The following is an 18,845-nucleotide window of genomic DNA, read 5'->3' as shown; positions in this document are numbered from 1 at the left end:
TGATAATTACAAGATTTAATGCTGGCACAAGTCCCAACATCCTCCTCCCGTAGAAAATTCAACAAAATCCTTAGGGGCATGGGACAGCTTCATCACATAATATTGCTGATGATTGCAAGGTCTATAACTCTCGGTTGCAGGTTTCGTGTCCATCCCGATCCAGAGAGCGCTTAAGATCGGGAGCCTTAACGGCTGAAAAAGCAGCCACCTTGGCATTTGCAGACGGCAACAGCAATGAAGCAGACGACCTCCCCGCATTGGTAGGGTGCAGGTTTAAGTCGAGAATGGAGTCAGACCTGGGCGCTGACCTAATCGGCAGCGGTGACAATAAACAAAATCCCGGGCCAGATGAGGGATCAGGAACAGCAGCTTCAGAAAATTCATCGCAGACAACTGCGAGACGCGACGTGCGGTGGATGGCGGGGGCATTGATAAGATGCAATTGGCCATTTCCTGGTTAACCAGACTCGATTGGATGTCGTGGTTCAGCGAGGAATCCTGATTGCACAATTTTTTAATTTCATTAACGGAGCACTTGGACCATTGGTGACGTCGAGACGAGAGGAGTGTGCAGTTAGTGCTTGGCCATTCCCACCTGGATGTAAACACGCACATCAGCGACAGAAGTTCTGGGAGAACTTCCAGAATAATTCACTCCCAACTTCACTTGAACTTAATAGCTCTAACTCATTCTGGAGCGTCGCGAATTTATGACGCAACAAAATTTCCAATGGCGCCAGTACCATGATAGTGAGCTCGTCCTTCTGCACCGAAGTCTTGACTTTATGATGCAGGGCTTCCATCTCCTGGTAGGTCACCTCTGCTCTTCGCAGCAAAAGCCTTTCCCTGCTTGCTGGAACCGAGGAACTAGCTACGTCTCCAGACTCCATTACATAAAATATCGTGCATGGTGCATAAACTAAGAGCTTGCGCAGAAGCTGCGAATCTTGGAGAATCAAAGAAAGGAACTGCTGATGGACCGCTGCGGCTATATACACTGAGAGAAGTAACTAGTGATAATTTCAAGATTTGATGCTGGCACAAGTCCAAACAAGGGTGAAAAAAGAGAGAAATCGTACTGCTGTAATAGGCTCCTTTTTTGTCTCTTATCAGTGTTACATATACACATATACATACTTACATATGTATACTTTTATACTTTATACTATATATTACATATATATACTTACTTTTTTTCCACACATACTGTAAATGGTGCGTACGGCCCCTGGTATCTTAACGTTTTCTTCAAGCAGGCGAGTCAGGTCTTCGTAGAGGCTCTCAAAAGATCGATAGCGGTCATTTGAGACTGGAATGGTTATACCTGGATAAAATCTATCTCCATTTCGGTAAAACTTTATACGATGCGCTTTTCGAGTGGGTGTGCGACTGCTCGAAATTCGCTTTTTTATATGAACGGATGCTGATACTACTCCTCCAGAAGAATCCCCACTGACTGGCCCATTGATTTTTCCAGGTTCAACCGTATTACTGCCCTGAAATGCTGAGGTTATTGAAGAAGCGCCGCTTAGAGATCCACATGATTTTTCCAAACTTTCACTGCCAGTTAATGAAAAATTTAAGTTTTTGATAACATTACATTCTTTTTCCAATTCAGAATTGGAACTGCTGGGACTGTCGCAGTTTCTATTGTCATTTTGATGGTTTAACTTCTCAAGAAAATCGGTATCAATTGATGAATTTTTTATCACGGTTTTATTAGGCGTAGCTTTGGTAGGTACCGGGGCTGATTGAATAGGGGAGAGTACAGCCGCACTGCAACGCAGGTTATTCATTTCCACTGTATGTACTTCCATTCTGAAAGAAAGGTTAACAATTGGAAAACATGCGATTTAAATTAAATGGTATAAATTTACAAGGTTTTCGGATATATTGAAAAAATTTTAGTTATGAAGAATATTAATATATTTTATTTTTTTTTACTTTGTTTCATTAGTTTATGCTAAGAGTTTTTTTTTTAATGTGTTTTTGATACCTCTCTACACTGTCTATTACCGACTGTTGATTTTTACTATATTATATAACAATTTTCAATTGGATTAGATTAATGCTACATTTTAAAAGAACATCTTTTATGACCCCATAAAAAACAAGAACTTTTTATTTGGGTTCAGCATTAGAAAACGCATACTCTAAACTTTAGCGGATTCCCGGTATAAAAGACATAAAAAGACGTTTGAAATTCTGCATTAAAAATAATCGCCATCGAATTAGTGAATTTTAACACTACACTAGCTGCCGGCATCCTCTAGTCCTTCCATTCAGTTCACCCAGACAACCAAACGCAGGAACGACAATATATTTTGGAAAATACCATTCGCTTACGTTCTTCGGTGACAAAGTGGTACAGGATCAGCACCAGGACAGCAACAGGATCAGAGTAGCAGACAGCTATTCAGACCGACAGTCAAACATTTTCATATCGATTCAGAAGGTAATCTTGATCAAGAATATATATACTTCTACTATATTATTATACCCTTGCAGAGGGTATTATAATTTTGGTCAAAAGTGTGCAACGCAGTGAAGGAGACATCTCCGACACTATAAAGTATATATATTCTTGAGCAGGATCACCTCCTGAGTCGATATAAGCATGTCCGTCTACGCAAGCTAGTCTTTCAGTTTTGAAGCTACCGAGTTGAAACTTTGCACACATCCTTCTTTTCCTTGCAGGTAGTACATAAGTCGGAACAGCCGGGATGGGTCGACTATATCCTAAAGCTGCAATATAACTGATTCAACGGAAATGCCATAACTGGTGTTTTTTAAGTTAGAAAGATGGGACTTGGTACAGATTCCTCTTTGGGAAAAATAATTCAATATGCCAAATTTCATAAAGATCGGCCGACTATATATCTAATAATATAAGATGCGTGGCGTCACCTAGCGGTGGTAGTATATAAACTTCGGCTTCGCCCGAAGTTAGCTTTCCTTTCTTGTATTCCATATATGCCTTCACTGCGTTGCACACTTTTGACCAAAATTATAATACCCTCTGCAAGGGTGCAAGAGTAAAATGTATAAAACACAATCGCTGCCTACTGCCCTCCGCTATTTAATGTCATTGAAAACAAATTTATGCACTTTATAAAGGCCAACTGAAGCGAAAAAACTGCCAGATTTAAGTGACTTATTGTAACGAAAAAAATGCAAATCTCATAAATAAAGAAGGTTTATATAATTCTTAATTAGACCACTCTTATTATTTTTCTGTACCTCTCTGGCGCCCTTAGCTATGTAAAAGCACAGTTCCTAACAACAAATAAAACAAATTGGCTTAAATACAAAAAGCCCAAAAGGTCACAAATAAATCTAGATCCAATCATTTGCAGAAATAAACGCACTACTTGTATGAGAGCTCGCACACTGACGACTTAAATGAACTGGTAAACTTTATGGTTCGCTCAGATTGGTTTCGTAAAGATTCATCTTAAGATATGGCGTATACTCTACAGTAAAGAATGAGTGCAGTTTCACTGCAAGAAAAAAACTTGTGCTCGTTGCTGGCAGAATGGTTCGTTGAATTTATTCCTGCAGAAAATTAAAAAAGGAATGTTACTATAATTTTGTTCAGTGTAGCAACTAACGAAAATTTGGGATCTATCGCATAAGTAATGAAGTTAACTATTCGGCGGAGCTTTGGCACTCCTGATCTATATTTTCAAACAGGGGTGTTAAGCTCTACACTAACTAAACTTTTAGTTCTTAGTGTCTAAAGACTATTTTATTTCACTGACTAATTGGAATAATTTATTGAACAAATATTTGAAGAAAAACGCATGAGATATGTAATTTAATCCATAACTTCATTTCTCAGCCATACGGAAAAAATTGTGGGCACCCCAGCTTTGAAACGTTAAATTCACGTATCAAAGCCGTGTATTTAAAAAATATCGTTCTTTTTATTATACCCTTGCAGAGGGTATTATAATTTTGGTCAAAAGTGTGCAACGCAGTGAAGGAGACATCTCCGACCCTATAAAGTATATATATTCTTGATCAGGATCACCTCCTGAGTTGATATGAGCATGTCCGTCTGTCCGTCTGTCCGTCTGTCCGTCTGTCCGTCTGTCTGTCTGTCGGTTTCTACGCAAACTAGTCTCTCAGTTTTGGAGCTATCGAGTTGAAACTTTGCACACACCCTTCTTTCCTTTGCAGGTAGTATATAAGTCGGAACGGCCGGGATCGGTCGACTATATCCTATAGCTGCCATATAACTGATTGATCGGAAATGCCATAACTTTGGTGTTTTTTAAGTTAAAGGGTTGGGACTTTCCACACATGTTATATTTGACCAAAATATCTTGTATACAAAATTTCATAAGGATCGGCCGACTATATCCTATAGCTGTCATAGAACGATCGAAATTGGCATAACTTTGGTGTTTTTTAAGTTAGAAAGATGGGATTTGGTACAGATTCTATGTTGGGAAAAATAATTCAATATGCCAAATTTCATAAGAATCGGCCGACTATATACGATCCGCTACATATCTAATAATATAAGATGCGTGGCGCCACCTAGCGGACTGCGACTGAACTGCAAGGGTATATCAACTTCGGCTCCGCCCGAAGTTAGCTTTCCTTTCTTGTTTTTATCTAGAAATCAAATGAGAGGAGACAAATGGAAACATTTTTATTCTACTTTTCTGCTTTCTAGTAGAACATGAAAAAAAAATCCCGTTTAAGGGGTTATATGGGTTTCACAGGACAGGATTGTTAATAGAAAAAATAAATAATTTTAAGTTAAAACATTTTATTGCTGTAATTTATACAACATTATCACATATCTACAGTGATACTAATTTAATTATTGATTTTTTGAAAGTTTTAATAAGAAAATGCAAAAACTCATTGTAATGTCCATTACGTCAAGCCCTCGCGAAAAAGGTGACAGCAAATCTCGGAGTTTGATCATCAGAATTTAGTTAATAGCTGTTAAATCCGTGAATGGACGAAGGAAAAGGCAAAATAATGAATATTGAATGTAGCACATTTTTGCGTTTTTTTTTATTTAAGGAGGCATGCGCAGTTGGAGCGCCAAAAAATAGACATTTTTCCCGAATTTTTTTCTCGTAAACTATTGAATTTTTTTTAAATATCGCTTTATTATGTGAAAGTACATCATTTGAACTTAAATTTGAAAAACAAAAAAGTAGAAAATATTGAGCAGTTTTAAAGCTATGCTAACAAAATGTTGACCTATCGAAGTTGAACAATCGTTTTTCGTTAAAAAAAAAAGCTGTATTTTTTCAGCTGTAAAAAAAAAAGTTTTGCATAAAAAAATCAATCCTTCGATTAAGTACTAGATTATTATGTGTTAAAAAAAACATGCTAAATTTCAAGACAATAGGGTCACTAGTCTTCGAGTAAGAGTGGTCACCGACTTCAAAAACGTAGTTTTGAGAAAAACGTGTTTAAAGTTTTAACTCACTATGTAATAGTAACCGGACGCCCCTACCTTTAAACATGTGTATCTCAATGAATTTTGAACGGATCATTTCAAAACTTTGTGAACACATAAAAACAACGATTTTTCCGAAATTTTCTCGAGTTATCCTCTCCACAAAAATCAAATTTTCAAAGCTAAATGTAATAACAATATTAACAAAAGAGAACCTTATTCCATTTACGCGACTATATGATACCCGGTACACATCCACCCAAACTTTAAACTATCTTTCAAAGTAAAAAAAAAAAATTTCTGTTGCATACTTTTGTATATGTCGGAGATAAGATAGATTTAATTCAAATAATATTTACTGATTAATTATAAGTTAAGTGTATGGTCCAAAAGGAAATAAATGAGCATTGAAAATGAAGAGAGAGAAGCTTATTAGAATAAGAGCGCGGTAGGGAAAGAGAGTAAAGCCCTGCTGAGCGTGGCGCAATGATGGAAGGAAGGAAGTGGAATGGGAAGGCAATCGAGAACTGCCATCGGAAGTGAAAGGTCATAAGGAAGAATATCATTGCGACTCGCTGCGTGTGCAAAATAGAAAATGACTGAGAAAAACGACCAACATTTCCCGACATCAGAAGTGGGATCACCGCCCCTACAAGATAACTCGGAAGATAGGTGGCGCAGACTATTAGAATCGCAAAATAAAGTGATAACCGAACTATTAAAAGCAACGCCGCAACACGCGCGCCGCATCCGCGATGTTACCGATATTCAACCCCGAAGCTGCAGAAGCCGACGCGGCAGCATGGTGCAAAACGGCGGATATGATTTTAAGTGAACATCCACAAGAAGGTGGATCCTTGGTGATGACGCTCAGCAAATCGCTACTCGGTAGTGCATCGCAGTGGCTTTCGCAAATTTGTTTTCCCGGAATGAGCTGGTCGCAATTCAGAGATTTGTTCATGGAACGTTACGAAGGCAACGAGACGCCGGCAGCAGTGTTGCTCAACATGCTCAAGGGACGTCCTAATGCAAATGAATGCCTCTCGGTGTATTCAAGCCGACTAATTACATCGTTATTGACCAAGTGGAAATCAATGACCCATGAGGAGATCGCTATATCCCTAGTCTTGGATCATGCATCCCAAATCGACCCCAGACTGCAGCGTGTAGCGTTCACCACAAACATAAAAACACGTGCTGAACTGCAACAACAACTCAAGGCGCACACGTTCAGGAGAAATTTAGAATTTTCTGCATCAGAGGGACCCGAGAGGAAGAGATTCAAAATGCAGACGCCGATTAGATGCCATAATTGCGGAAAACTTGGACATAAGGCAATGGAGTGTCGCAAGAGGAGAACAGAAGAACGAAACGAGACTAGACAGGGCGAAAGCAACAACAGGACAACGATGGTACGAGAGAGATCAACAATTACTTGCTTCAAGTGCGGCGGCGTTGGACATATCGCTTCAGTGTGTACGAGAGGAACAGCAACAGCGAGCCGAAGCAGCAACGAAAGGAGAGTAGACATGTGCGCATTACATCAGCCAAATGGGACTGCAATTCAATTTGGTGAGAAGTTTCTATTTTTCTTTGATTCTGGATCAGAATGCTCTTTGGTTAAAGAAACTGTTGGCGCCAAGCTGGCTGGAAAGAGAATCCATAACATGGTTGTTTTGAGAGGCATAGGCGACAATGTTGTCAAGAGCAATATGCAGATTCTGTCCACCATACAAATTTCTGAATTTAATTTTGAATTGTCATTTCATGTAGTAGATAATAAGTGCCTCAAATATGATATGATAATTGGACAAGACATTTTTGAGCTTGGTTTTGGAGTAACTTTAGAAAGAGACAGATTCGATATCTACAAAACTCAAACCGTATTGTCTTTAAATAATGATAAAAATGTAAACGAGATAGATCATACAAGTAATGTTAATTTGGAGCTAAGTAATAGTGATAAGTTAAAATTAAACGACATACCAAATATTCCAAATTTCTCATTGATGGCATTCCAAATAGACGTGTTACGACAGGTTCTTTAGAAATCCGTTTAGTGGACGTAAAGAAAACAGTACAGAGACGACCATATCGTCTTAGCGAGAGTGAGAAAGAAATAGTAAGAGAAAAGATTCAGCAAATGCTAGAATCCAACGTAATTAGACCAAGTAGCTCCCCTTTCGCTAGTCCAATGTTACTTGTAAAAAAGAAGGACGGCAGTGACAGACTGTGCATAGATTATCGAGAACTCAACGCAAATACTGTGTCAGATAGATACCCCTTGCCATTAATATCAGACCAAATAGATCGCCTGCAAGGCGGTAAATATTTCTCTAGCCTAGACATGGCCAGTGGCTTCTATCAGGTGCCAATTCACCCCGATTCGGTTGAGCGAACTGCATTCGTGACACCAGAGGGTCAATATGAATTTTTAGCTATGCCCTTTGGCCTCAAAAACGCTTCGTCAGTCTATCAACGTGCCATAGTTCGAGCTTTAGGGGATTTGGTTAATAAATATGCAGTAGTCTATATCGATGACGTATTAATTGTTACCAGTACTATAGAGGAAGCATTTGACAGATTGGAAACAGTTCTAAGCGTATTATTCAAGTCAGGCTTTTCCTTTAACATTAAAAAATGCAAATTTCTGCAAACGGAGATAGAGTACTTAGGTTTTCTTATAAGAGATGGCGAGCTAAAACCCAATCCTCGAAAAATACAAGCACTAACCCAACTTCCCAAACCAGAATCAGTCACACAAACTAGACAGTTCATAGGTTTAGCATCTTACTTTAGGAAATTTGTCCCACATTTCTCAGAAGTAATGAAGCCTCTTTGTCTGCTAACATCAAAAATAAACGAATTTGAGTGGAGCGAAAAGCATGAGGAAATTCGAAAAAAAATTATTAAGGTGCTAACTAGTGATCCCGTTTTGATCATATTCGATCCAAATTTACCAATACATAGAGCTGCATACGGATGCTAGCGCCAATGGGTATGGCGCTATGCTATTGCACATGGTAGATGGTCAGCGCCGTGTAGTTGAGTATTACAGTAAATTCACCACAATATCCGAGTCAAAATATCATTCGTAGGAACTCGAGACATTGGCGGTGTACAATGCGATTAGAAATTTTCGACATTATTTAAGCGGCAGAAAGTTCACATTATATACGGACTGTAATTCTGTTAGTGCAAGTCAAAAGAAAGCGGCATTGACGCCGCGAGTTCATCGTTGGTGGTCATTTCTGCAGTCATACGAATTCCAGGTGGAATATAAAAAAGGGAGCCAAATGGCTCACGTTGACTGCTTGTCTAGGAATCCCGTCACCATAGTAGAGCAGGAAAGTTTGAGTAAGGTAGTGGAGGTACGAGTTGACTTGGCAACTATAACCCACAACTGGCTTATATCCGAACAGAAGCGTGATCAAGACATATCGCAAATCATGACCGAGTTAAATAGTGATGAAATGCAGAAAGAAATAGCTAATTCTTATGAAATCAGGAATAGTTTGCTGCATCGTAAAATTCAAAGAATATTCGTAAAAAACAAAGAAGACACGATGCTTGCCAGTCGTACCCAGGGCATTCAGGTGGTCGGTGGTTAATCATGTTCACGAAGCTGTAATGCACTTGGGGTGGCAAAAAACCCTAGATAAGATTTACAGAAAGATTTAAGATTTTTAGAAAATTGTGTGACATGTAAATTGTCAAAATCGGTGTCAGGTAAAATACAATCGGAGTTACATCCCATTCCCAAAGTAGAGATACCATGGCATACGGTGCACATTGATATTAGTGGGAAATTAAGCGGAAAAAAGGACGAGAAGGAATACGTAATAGTTCAAATTGATGCCTTCACCAAATTTGTTTACCTGTACCACACGTGGAACTTGGACACGGTGAACTGCATACAGTCAGTAAAGTCTGCGATCTCTGGTGTTCCTAACAGAATTATAGCGGACCAAGTTAGATGCTTCACGAGTAGCGAATTTCGAAAATTCTGTTCCAATAACAAAATTGACCTTCATGTAGTAGCAACGGGTGCCAGTAGGGCAAATGGCCAGGTGGAGCGCGTTATGAGTGTGCTAAAGGGCATGCTAACGGCTGTAGAGACAAGTGAGCGAACATGGCAAGAAGCATTGGGCGAAGTACAACTGGCAATAAACTGTACCATGATCCGGGTAACTAACCATAGTCCATTAGAGCTGATGATTGGCAAAGAAGCGAGACCCTTGGGAATGCTCACTGTAAATGAGGAAGAGCGTGTAGATCTGAATAAGGCTAGGAAGGAAGCTAAGGAAGGCATAAGTAAGAATGCTCAGTATGATAAGGCAAGAGTAAATAAAAAGCATGCTCAGGTAGTAAGGCATAAAATTGGCGATCATGTATTGCTGAAAAGCGAAGAGCGGCACCAAACGAAGTTGGATCCAAAGTTTAAGGGACCATTCGAAATTGTACAATTGCTAGATGGTGACCGATATTTGTTAAAATCACTGACAACTAGAAGAGTGTATAAATACCCGCATGATAGTGTGCGTAGTGTGCCTAAAGATCGAGAGACCTTGGAATTTGAAGAAGAGCTTGACGACGGCAAAAAGTAGTGCGTGCAAGCAAGAGATCTGTGACCCAAGAGGGGTGCGAGGGAGAAATTTTATGCAGAAGAGAGCGTAGTACTCTGATTTGTATGAGAGAAGCCTGCTAAAATTATGATTTGATGATAAGTGAATTGGTAACCAGATGATTGAGCTTGAGCGGAAGAGAGCGTGAACTCTAAGATATGTGAAAGCAAAGAAAGTTATCCTGCTAAGCTAATCTCTGATGGATATCCAAGTGGTTGGGTTTGTACGGAAGAGAGCTTGTACTCTAGAGAATTTGAGAAGTGTTATCCCGTCAAACTAACGCTTGAAGGCACAAGAAGTGCAATTGAATTTGTTTTGAAGTATATTTAAGCTTTGTAATCATAGGGATAAGCTAAGTAATATAAAATATTGACAATGATAAATCTGATAAATCTTGTAATATGCAAAGCAACACGAGGACGTGTTATAGTCAGGAAGGCCGTGTCGGAGATAAGATAGATTTAATTCAAATAATATTTACTGATTAATTATAAGTTAAGTGTATGGTCCAAAAGGAAATAAATGAGCATTGAAAATGAAGAGAGAGAAGCTTATTAGAATAAGAGCGCGGTAGGGAAAGAGAGTAAAGCCCTGCTGAGCGTGGCGCAATGATGGAAGGAAGGAAGTGGAATGGGAAGGCAATCGAGAACTGCCATCGGAAGTGAAAGGTCATAAGGAAGAATATCATTGCGACTCGCTGCGTGTGCAAAATAGAAAATGACTGAGAAAACCGACCAACATTTCCCGACATATATTTAAGAATAAAAAATAGTACCTTCGAGTTTTTAACCGCGCCAAATATTCAAAATCGCTTATTTTTCAATATGACTTCGTTCATCCGCACAAGAAACTAATATTTAAAAAAAATCAATTCCATTTTTTTATTTAAGATAACACTGGGAGGTCAGATTTTACGCACCGCAAGATAACAATTTTTTGAAGCGACTCCGGCCGACTGCCCGTTGCGGGATAATTAGTATATAATAATTATTTCTTAACAAAAAAATTCCTTGATACTCTCCAAATATAGCCATTTATTGTACAAAAAAAATTGAATAATTATATTCACCCAGAAATGAACAAATCGCAAAAATCTTCTTTTTTCAGCCTCGGAAACCATCCTGCCACCTTTTTTAATAAATACCCATGTAACCCCTTAAACGTCGGATTGGCACAAAAACATTTTGAAATAGAGAAGATTTGAGACAATTGCTAGAGAAGACGTGGTATGAGATTCCTTTGGAGACATAAATTAATTAAATGCCAGCATGCCGAAATGGAAATAGATATACTGTGTTATTTACCATAAACAAAAGGTTGAGAAAATGTTTTTTATTTTTAAGTTTTTTTTTGAAGTTGACCAACCTTTTCTTATTTTTGTCAGTCTTAATCGACAATAAATTCTAAAAATTTACTGAAATATTCCTATGTTAACTATTTTTATAATCAAAATAATGCAAGAAAACTAAAAGAAATTAGAATTGGTTCGTTACGATACTAAAAAAAAAACGTGACGTAGAAGAAATCTTATGGACGTGTGGGTAAGATATAAGAATATAATGTGGAATAGGATTCAAAAAGTTTCCTTTTCAATTTTTTAGGACCCAAAAAATATACTTTTATTAGTGTTACAACCACCTGAATGCCATCGGGGGCCTCGTAGCCTAGCGGTTAGTACGCTAGCTCGCTAAGCATGAGGTTGTGGGATCAATTCCCACTCATGACAAGTGCATGACCCTACACTTTCGGCTTGTAATATTTATACTGTGTAATTGTAAGCAATTCACAATGGCCTCTTGCTAGTTCAGCGGTAGGTCGTGGGTTCGATCCCGACCCCCGATAAATAAAAAAATTATGAATTATTATAATTTCGCATGATATTTATGAAAAAGTCAAAAGCGGCACTCCCAGATGTCGACGAGTGGCAGCCCCACTACATGGGATAAGTCGCGTCCGGCCAATCACGCGGGCCGAACGAAAATAACAATGATTACAAGAACAAATACAAGTACAATCGAACCAAATGGCACTCCAAAACCGATGACGACCCTTCGCATCTCGAAACGGACACGAATTGGACAATGGAACGTTAGGACTCTGATGGAGCCATCCAGATTGGCGCAGTTGGAGAACGAGATGGACCGAATGCAGATCGCAATTGCTGGCATCAGCGAGATGAGATGGAGTGAGAAGGGAGCAACAACAACATCACAAAGTAATCAATCTAGTGTTGCACAGCGGAAGCAGTGATGGTGGACGAAATGGAGTCGAGGAAATTTAAGCAGACACTTATCTTCTGGAATCCCGTCTCTGACAGAATCATCACCGCCAGATTCCGATGCAACGCCAGGCACATCACCATCGTGCAATGCTATGCCCCAACAGAAGACGCCAGCGATGACATCAAGACGACTTCTACAACGCACTCATCTCATCTCTCAACAAGGTCATAAGAGGCGACATCAAGATTCTCATGGGTGACTTCAATGCGAAAGTTGGCCCCAACAACACCGGATTGGAATCAATCATGGGCCGGCATGGTATCGGCACGCGAAGTGACAATGGAGACAGGCTGATCGACTTATGCCAGACCTTCCAGTTGGTCATTGGAGGAACAGTATTTCCCCACAGGGAAGTTCATAAATATACATGGACATCTCCAGATGTCAATAGACAGTGACCACGAGCTTGTAGTTGGAGAGATCTCAATCAAACTCCAACGAAAGCACACTTGCCACCAGGGCCACAAGAAGACCGACCCCCCTGAATATACATCGACTCAGAGATACTACCCTATCCTCCAGAATGGCAACAGCACTACGCGAACAGTTGACACCACAGCGGAACTGCCCTTGGGAACAAACTTGCAGACTACTGAGAAGTACCGCAGAGGAGATGCTTGGCACGAGACAACGCAGCTGCTCTGAATGGATCCCGGCGGACACATGGGAACTCATCAGCAGACGGAATAGACTCAAGTCGATAGCGGATCACGACGGCAGAGCCAGAGAAGAACACAGGTAACTCTGCAAATTGGTGAAAAAATCAGCTAGACGCGACAAGAGAGCCGTACTGGACAACATTGCAGAAAACGCAGAAAGAGCAGCAAATACAAATAACATGCGCTCACTGTACCAGTTGATAGGCAAACTATCTGGAAGCTACCAGAGGCAAACCCAACCCATTCGAGACTCAGACGGTAGGCTCCTAGTAGACGACGATGCTCAACTTGAGAGATGGAGGCAACACTTCATGGAGATCAGCTGTACAGAGCAACCAGACAACACACAGCCCGACTTCAGAAGTATCGTACCCAACACCAGCGTTAGGATACCCCCAACCCCTCCCTCAATCAGAGAAATACGAGATGCAATCAGGAAGTTAAAGAGTAACAAAGCGGCTGGAGAGGACGGCATATCTGCCGAACTCCTCCAGATTGACCCGCAACTAATGGCCGAAACATTGCACCCGCATTTCAAAGATATATGGGAAAGTGAGCGAGTTCCTGATGCTTGGAAGAGAGGAGTAATCGTTAAGCTACCAAAAAAGGGAGACCTCAGTGACTGTAACAACTGGCGAGGGATCACCCTGTTGAACACCAGCTATAAAATATTAGCGACCCTGCTGAACGAACGACTTATGGAGAAACTAGAGCCAACAATTCGAGATGAACAAGGAGGTTTTAGACCACTTAGGAGCTGCGTAGACCAGGCAAACACGCTACGCACAATAACCGAACAAGCCGTGGAATGGCGTTCGCCACTATACCTTCTATTCATCGACTTCCAAAAAGCGTTTGACTCAATAGACAGGGCGGCGATATGGCGTGCACTTGCAAGGAAAGGAGTGCCAATCAACATCGTAAACATAGTAAGAGCTATGTATGATGATGCGGGCCTGGCAGTACTGCACAACGGAAAAATCAGTGCACCTTTTCAGACGAACACTGGCGTCAAGCAAGGCTGCCCTCTATCACCCCTACTGTTCAACCTGGTGATGGATGAGATCATGAGAGAAGTAAGCATGCATCGACGCGGGATAACTTCCCAGCAGTACCAATCGCCCCGGAATCACCCTGGATTCACCCTGGATCCCCCCGGATCACCCCGGAATCCAACCGGAAAGCTAGAACAAGCGGCCCGGAATTTTGTACTGAAAATTTTGAAAATGTCCTCTCGGCCCGGAATTCGATTTCAGGCATGAATCAGCCCTGAATCCGCCCGGATTTCGAATCCGGATTCCGGCGTGAAAATTGTCTCGAAATCGCCCCTGATTCAGACCTGAATTTCAGAGCGGAATCGGGCCTGGAAAGAAAGCATGATTCCGCGGTGAAAATCGTGGCTAAATCAGGTCGCATTCATGACCCAAAATTAAAGAAAAAAATTTCCCCTTACATTCTTCTAATTTGATAATCATTATTTTTTATGAATTCCTTAAAAATTGCTGTTAATTTATGTTGTAAACTAAATTAATATGTTAAATAACATTACATTATTAATATTGAAAACTATATTTAATAATTACTCACCCTGGGATTCGAACCTTAGTGCTTTTGTATACTGGACCGACATGCACGCCTCTAAGCTATCAAGGAATCGCGCGTACTTTGTGACTGACTGATTATATACTAATATCGAATATGCATAATTTCGAACTCTAGCTGCAGCAGAGGGCCGGCAGAATTAGTTCGCCTACTTTGTTTTGACGTTCGAAGAGAAAACCTTATTGAATTGTTTTTGTTTTTCGATCGAAATTTGACATTCGGGCCGGAAAAGTCGGGGCCAGGAATTTCAGTACTTCTGTATAGTTACAATGACAATTTCTTACTATCTTACAATGTCTATCTCACTTTCGTTTAAAAGTAATATTAAATCATCATCAGATTCTTGCAAATTTAGTGTTCCACTTCATATATTTTTTTTTTATGTGACAAATCCAATATTCTAGTATAGTAGCAGTCTTTATAAATCACTGCGGAACTTTTAGCTGTATTTGTATTTATTCATGTGCATTAATTTAATAGTGAGATTAATATTATGTCTAAAATTAATAAAATAAGTTACAATAAATAGATTCCAATTGTTCCAATATAAAGTTTTAATTACCTAAAAGCAAACCAATTTATCCAATTATGTACATATGTATTTTCTGAATGTCGATAGTAAAATATCTTGCGCATCAAGAAAAAAAAATGTTTTTATATCTATCGGTATTTTTGGGAAGTGTTCATAGTGTGTACATATACACTAATAATGTACTTTTATTGGTAAGCTTATATTTTAAGGCTTACCTTTTCTAGAAAAAAATCATGAATGTTCCGGTAAGCCAACTCAGAAGTTTAACAAATTCTTTGATTGATTTATATTACTTGTAACTCCATGCGTGGTTTCCATTACCAGCTGTGAAATATGTAAATAAAAAAAAAAAACAATAAAAAAAGAAAGTCGCAGTGGGTGGATGGAGCTACATGTACATATGTATATTGTGGAAAACTAAAACTTTCACGTGTACCTACTATACCGTAGTTTGAACTATTTTCTTTTCATCGACTTGGTAGTAATAATAAATAAGACACAATAACGATGGATAATGTTTGTGTAAAAGTCAACAGAAAAAGAACACAGTAAAACAGAGCTCAACCAATTTAATTAATGTATGATTTTCCATCCGGCCATTAGAGTGAATATGTGACCAAAGTCTATCGTATGCCAAAAAGTCGATAAACTATATGAACATTTTTGGTATTTTTTGGTGATTTTTTATTAAAATTTTACCAATTAAATGGCGGTTACAATTTATATTGAAAATTGATTAATTGATATATACAGGAGAGAAAGTACTTTCTATCTGTGGGGAAAATTTCAATTTGTATGCCAATTCCCACATGAGAAGGGATTGGTGTCTCTCCTATCTCGTGTTTACTTGGGTGTCTATTATATTTGGCCCTAGCGCATGTTTTGCAATTGGTTACAATTACGTTTGCCCGTTTAGCCATTTTTGGGAAGTAGTGCTCGGTGAGTACCTGCTTCACGTTTTCTTGGGCTGCTCTATGGGCGCTGTTATGTTCGGCTGTGAGGATATCTCTCCTGTCGTCAACTGCAATAATATCTGTCACTCAGATACCATTGCAAGTGTGTGTAAATCACAATGTATTGCGTTCACATCTTTGGGAGCGACTGTGCTTGTGAGCTCATCAAGTAATGTATCATTGCAGAAAAAAACAATTATTTGCCTCCTTTTGTTTCTAATAAGTACGAAACTACGTTTCTGCGGGAAACGCGCTACCACTGCCTTAAGCTGTTGTCTGAAAAGGGCATCAGCAACTAAATTCTCTTTTCCGGGTTTTTAAAAAATTCTCGCGCCGCTGTCCTTAGATCAAATGCGTTCTTGTTGTCTATATGTGTTCCGCAAATTATGAATCGATTTTAGCTGCTTTCCGGAAAAACTGCACTGGGATATTTATGCATATAGGTATACACTACCATTTTCGCTACATTTTCCATTTTCAAATGAACGCTTTTTTTAAAAAAACGATATTTTTGTGCTGAGATGTTTGCATCGTATAGGCTCTTTAGAGAGTTTTCGTTTTCCAAGTAAATTATGACGTCATCGACATCGACAGCAACTTTCCGATTTTCTCTCGCAGGATATCGTCAATTGTTCTTTGGAAAGACGAGCAGTTCTTGGATTTTCTTGTTGACGAAATCCGCTGCTTCCATAAAATGTGGGTATTGTTCGGCATAAATGGGATCTTCGCTCATCGTTTTGATGGTGACTAAAACTGTGATTTTGTAGGGTAAGGTTTCCTGAAAGGAACTTCACTTTCACTTATGAGACGAAAATTTTCTCAACTTTTGTGCCCCATTTGAGGTGGCCAGAAGCTAAGCAGAAGGATGCCCTGCCTGTTTTAACAGGTCGAGGCCGATTATTCTATCTAAGGATAACAAGTCCAGCATCTGAATTATAGTAACAGATGGCGTCATTGTCTATTTCCCTTACCACGTCGGAAGCAGTACAGTCGTACGCCTCCTTTACGCCCTGTTCCGTTTTAGCAGTTTTTTCGGGACATTCCACCGTTTAGAATAAGCAAGCCTTCTATTCTGCTAGGGCTGGGCGAGTAACCGAACTGGGTTCGTTACTCAGTACTTAAAATGGCACGTGCGGGAGCAGCACGCTGATAGACCACCAGCAGGGCCCCAACTAGCCTCAGAGTGCTGCTTCCGCCAGAAGGACCACCGTCCACCGTCAGGATCATTTAACAGAAACACAATTTACCTCCACCCGAGGCCAGCCATCCGTAGGTGGTCCTCAACTTCTATCCCACACAACTCTCCTCATGCTGGCCTCTGCGAACTGCAAAACTCAGAGCGGCCTAAGGTCAATCTAGGGAAACAGTCAATCTTTCGATAAGTTTTGACTACGACTTCGGGAGCTAACGTTACCCCCCACCCCACCCCCATCTGGATCTCCGTTCCTAATTAACAAAATGTGTTCCTAATACTGGCACATTGGATGTGGCGCAGCACATGTGCCGATTAAATTGAAGGGTTGCAAAGCTTTCATGTTTTATGTTATGTATTGATGTTAGAGTGTATGTAAAAGTCACCGGTTAGAGGAAATTTTAGAATCTGGGTCACTTACTCTAGTAAATCTCTAGTAGGAATTGGCAATAACGACTAAGGCAAGGGTGATGTCGTTGCTAACTGGATTCAAGGCAGCTGAAGGATTCAACGTCCTCTACTTCCCAGTTTGGGATAGCCAAAATTATCCATTGCAAAGTCAATGATTATTCACTGGAGTCATTGGATTATGAAGAATTTTCGCTGCGGTCCGATTTTAAAAAATATTTTAAGTCTTAAATTGTCTGCGAAAAGGACGTACGGTTGCGAAGTGTCAAAAAAACGATAAGTCAAATCTGTTCAAAAATGCATCACAATCTTCTGCACCGACTCACTGTGACAACAAAATCTTAGCATTACCCGCACTAAACGAAAATTCCCCTCCATCGCTAAGTCATAATGGGCCATCTATGTTCCCATCCATGCAAAGAGTTCTGCTTGCTCCTCAAAAGCCTGTCTATAGCATGAATTGTCAAGAAAAAGGATTAAAATCAATATATAAAAATTTGAAAAAATTCTGGTTGAGGTGGAGGTGAGAAACAAATCGTTTTAGAATGCAGCTGAAGTTACTACATCAGAGAGCACCGTTAACACAATTACACTTTCGACTTAGAGTTGACTTAAGAACCAGAAATAGGATGTTTAATGTATCAGAACTCACTTGGTCAAATACTGAAAATTTATCTTTTTATCACTCTCCCCCATGATTTCACGGCGGGCACCTTGGACATGTACCTAAGCCAGATCAACCATGTTAGAAATTCGCTACGTCAGCTTTAAGACTTCTGTTTTGTATCTGGTACAGATGGAACCCCTCTTTTCAGAGCTTTGTCCCTCTTAGCCCCTGAAAATATAAAAAACATCTTAGAAAAATTTGCCTCACAAAATTAAAAAAAAGATAAAGTCAGGCTTTTAAATAAATATAAAAGAACCTGTAGCAGCATAGATTTCTCAAGATACTTAATAGCCCGGTTAGATTTCACCGTGTAAAACGTCGAATCATATAAGAATTAGTGGTCTGCATGGATATATTCTTATTGCCTCAGCCATAGAATACATTCGAATGGAATAGAATGAATGAGTCCAAGAGACAAAACGAATTGAGTGAGTGGGAGGAAGAGTGTAAGAGGGCAATCTCGCTCATTGTCATTCTTTAGTTAGATTCTTTAGAGT

At 39.7% G+C, this 18,845-nt stretch overlaps 1 protein-coding gene across 5 annotated transcripts in view; it reads right to left on the bottom strand.

Annotated features, from left to right (window-relative positions):
• LOC6505383 (serine/threonine-protein kinase GA29083) overlaps positions 1-15,779 on the bottom strand; it is a 42,486-nt gene extending 26,707 nt beyond the window's left edge. For 2 of the 5 annotated variants that reach the window (XM_014904047.2, XM_014904049.3), the window contains exons 1-3: positions 15,565-15,778; positions 15,344-15,452; positions 1,191-1,818 (exon numbers count right to left, since the gene is read on the bottom strand). In XM_014904047.2, coding sequence (XP_014759533.1) covers positions 1,191-1,817 — 627 coding nt within the window. In that variant the 5' untranslated portion in view covers position 1,818; positions 15,344-15,452; positions 15,565-15,778. Of the gene's footprint in view, positions 1-1,190; positions 1,819-14,581; positions 14,733-15,343; positions 15,453-15,564 lie in introns of those variants that run through there. The other 3 variants (XM_044716103.1, XM_032453242.1, XM_014904048.3) reach the window with 3 other exon arrangements.
• Positions 15,780-18,845: the final 3,066 nt, after the last annotated feature.

The sequence above is a fragment of the Drosophila ananassae genome, chromosome 3R (genome assembly GCF_017639315.1).
Source record: "Drosophila ananassae strain 14024-0371.13 chromosome 3R, ASM1763931v2, whole genome shotgun sequence".
NCBI classification, from domain to species: Eukaryota; Metazoa; Arthropoda; class Insecta; order Diptera; family Drosophilidae; genus Drosophila; species Drosophila ananassae.
This window is presented reverse-complemented; position numbering and strand designations above follow the sequence as displayed.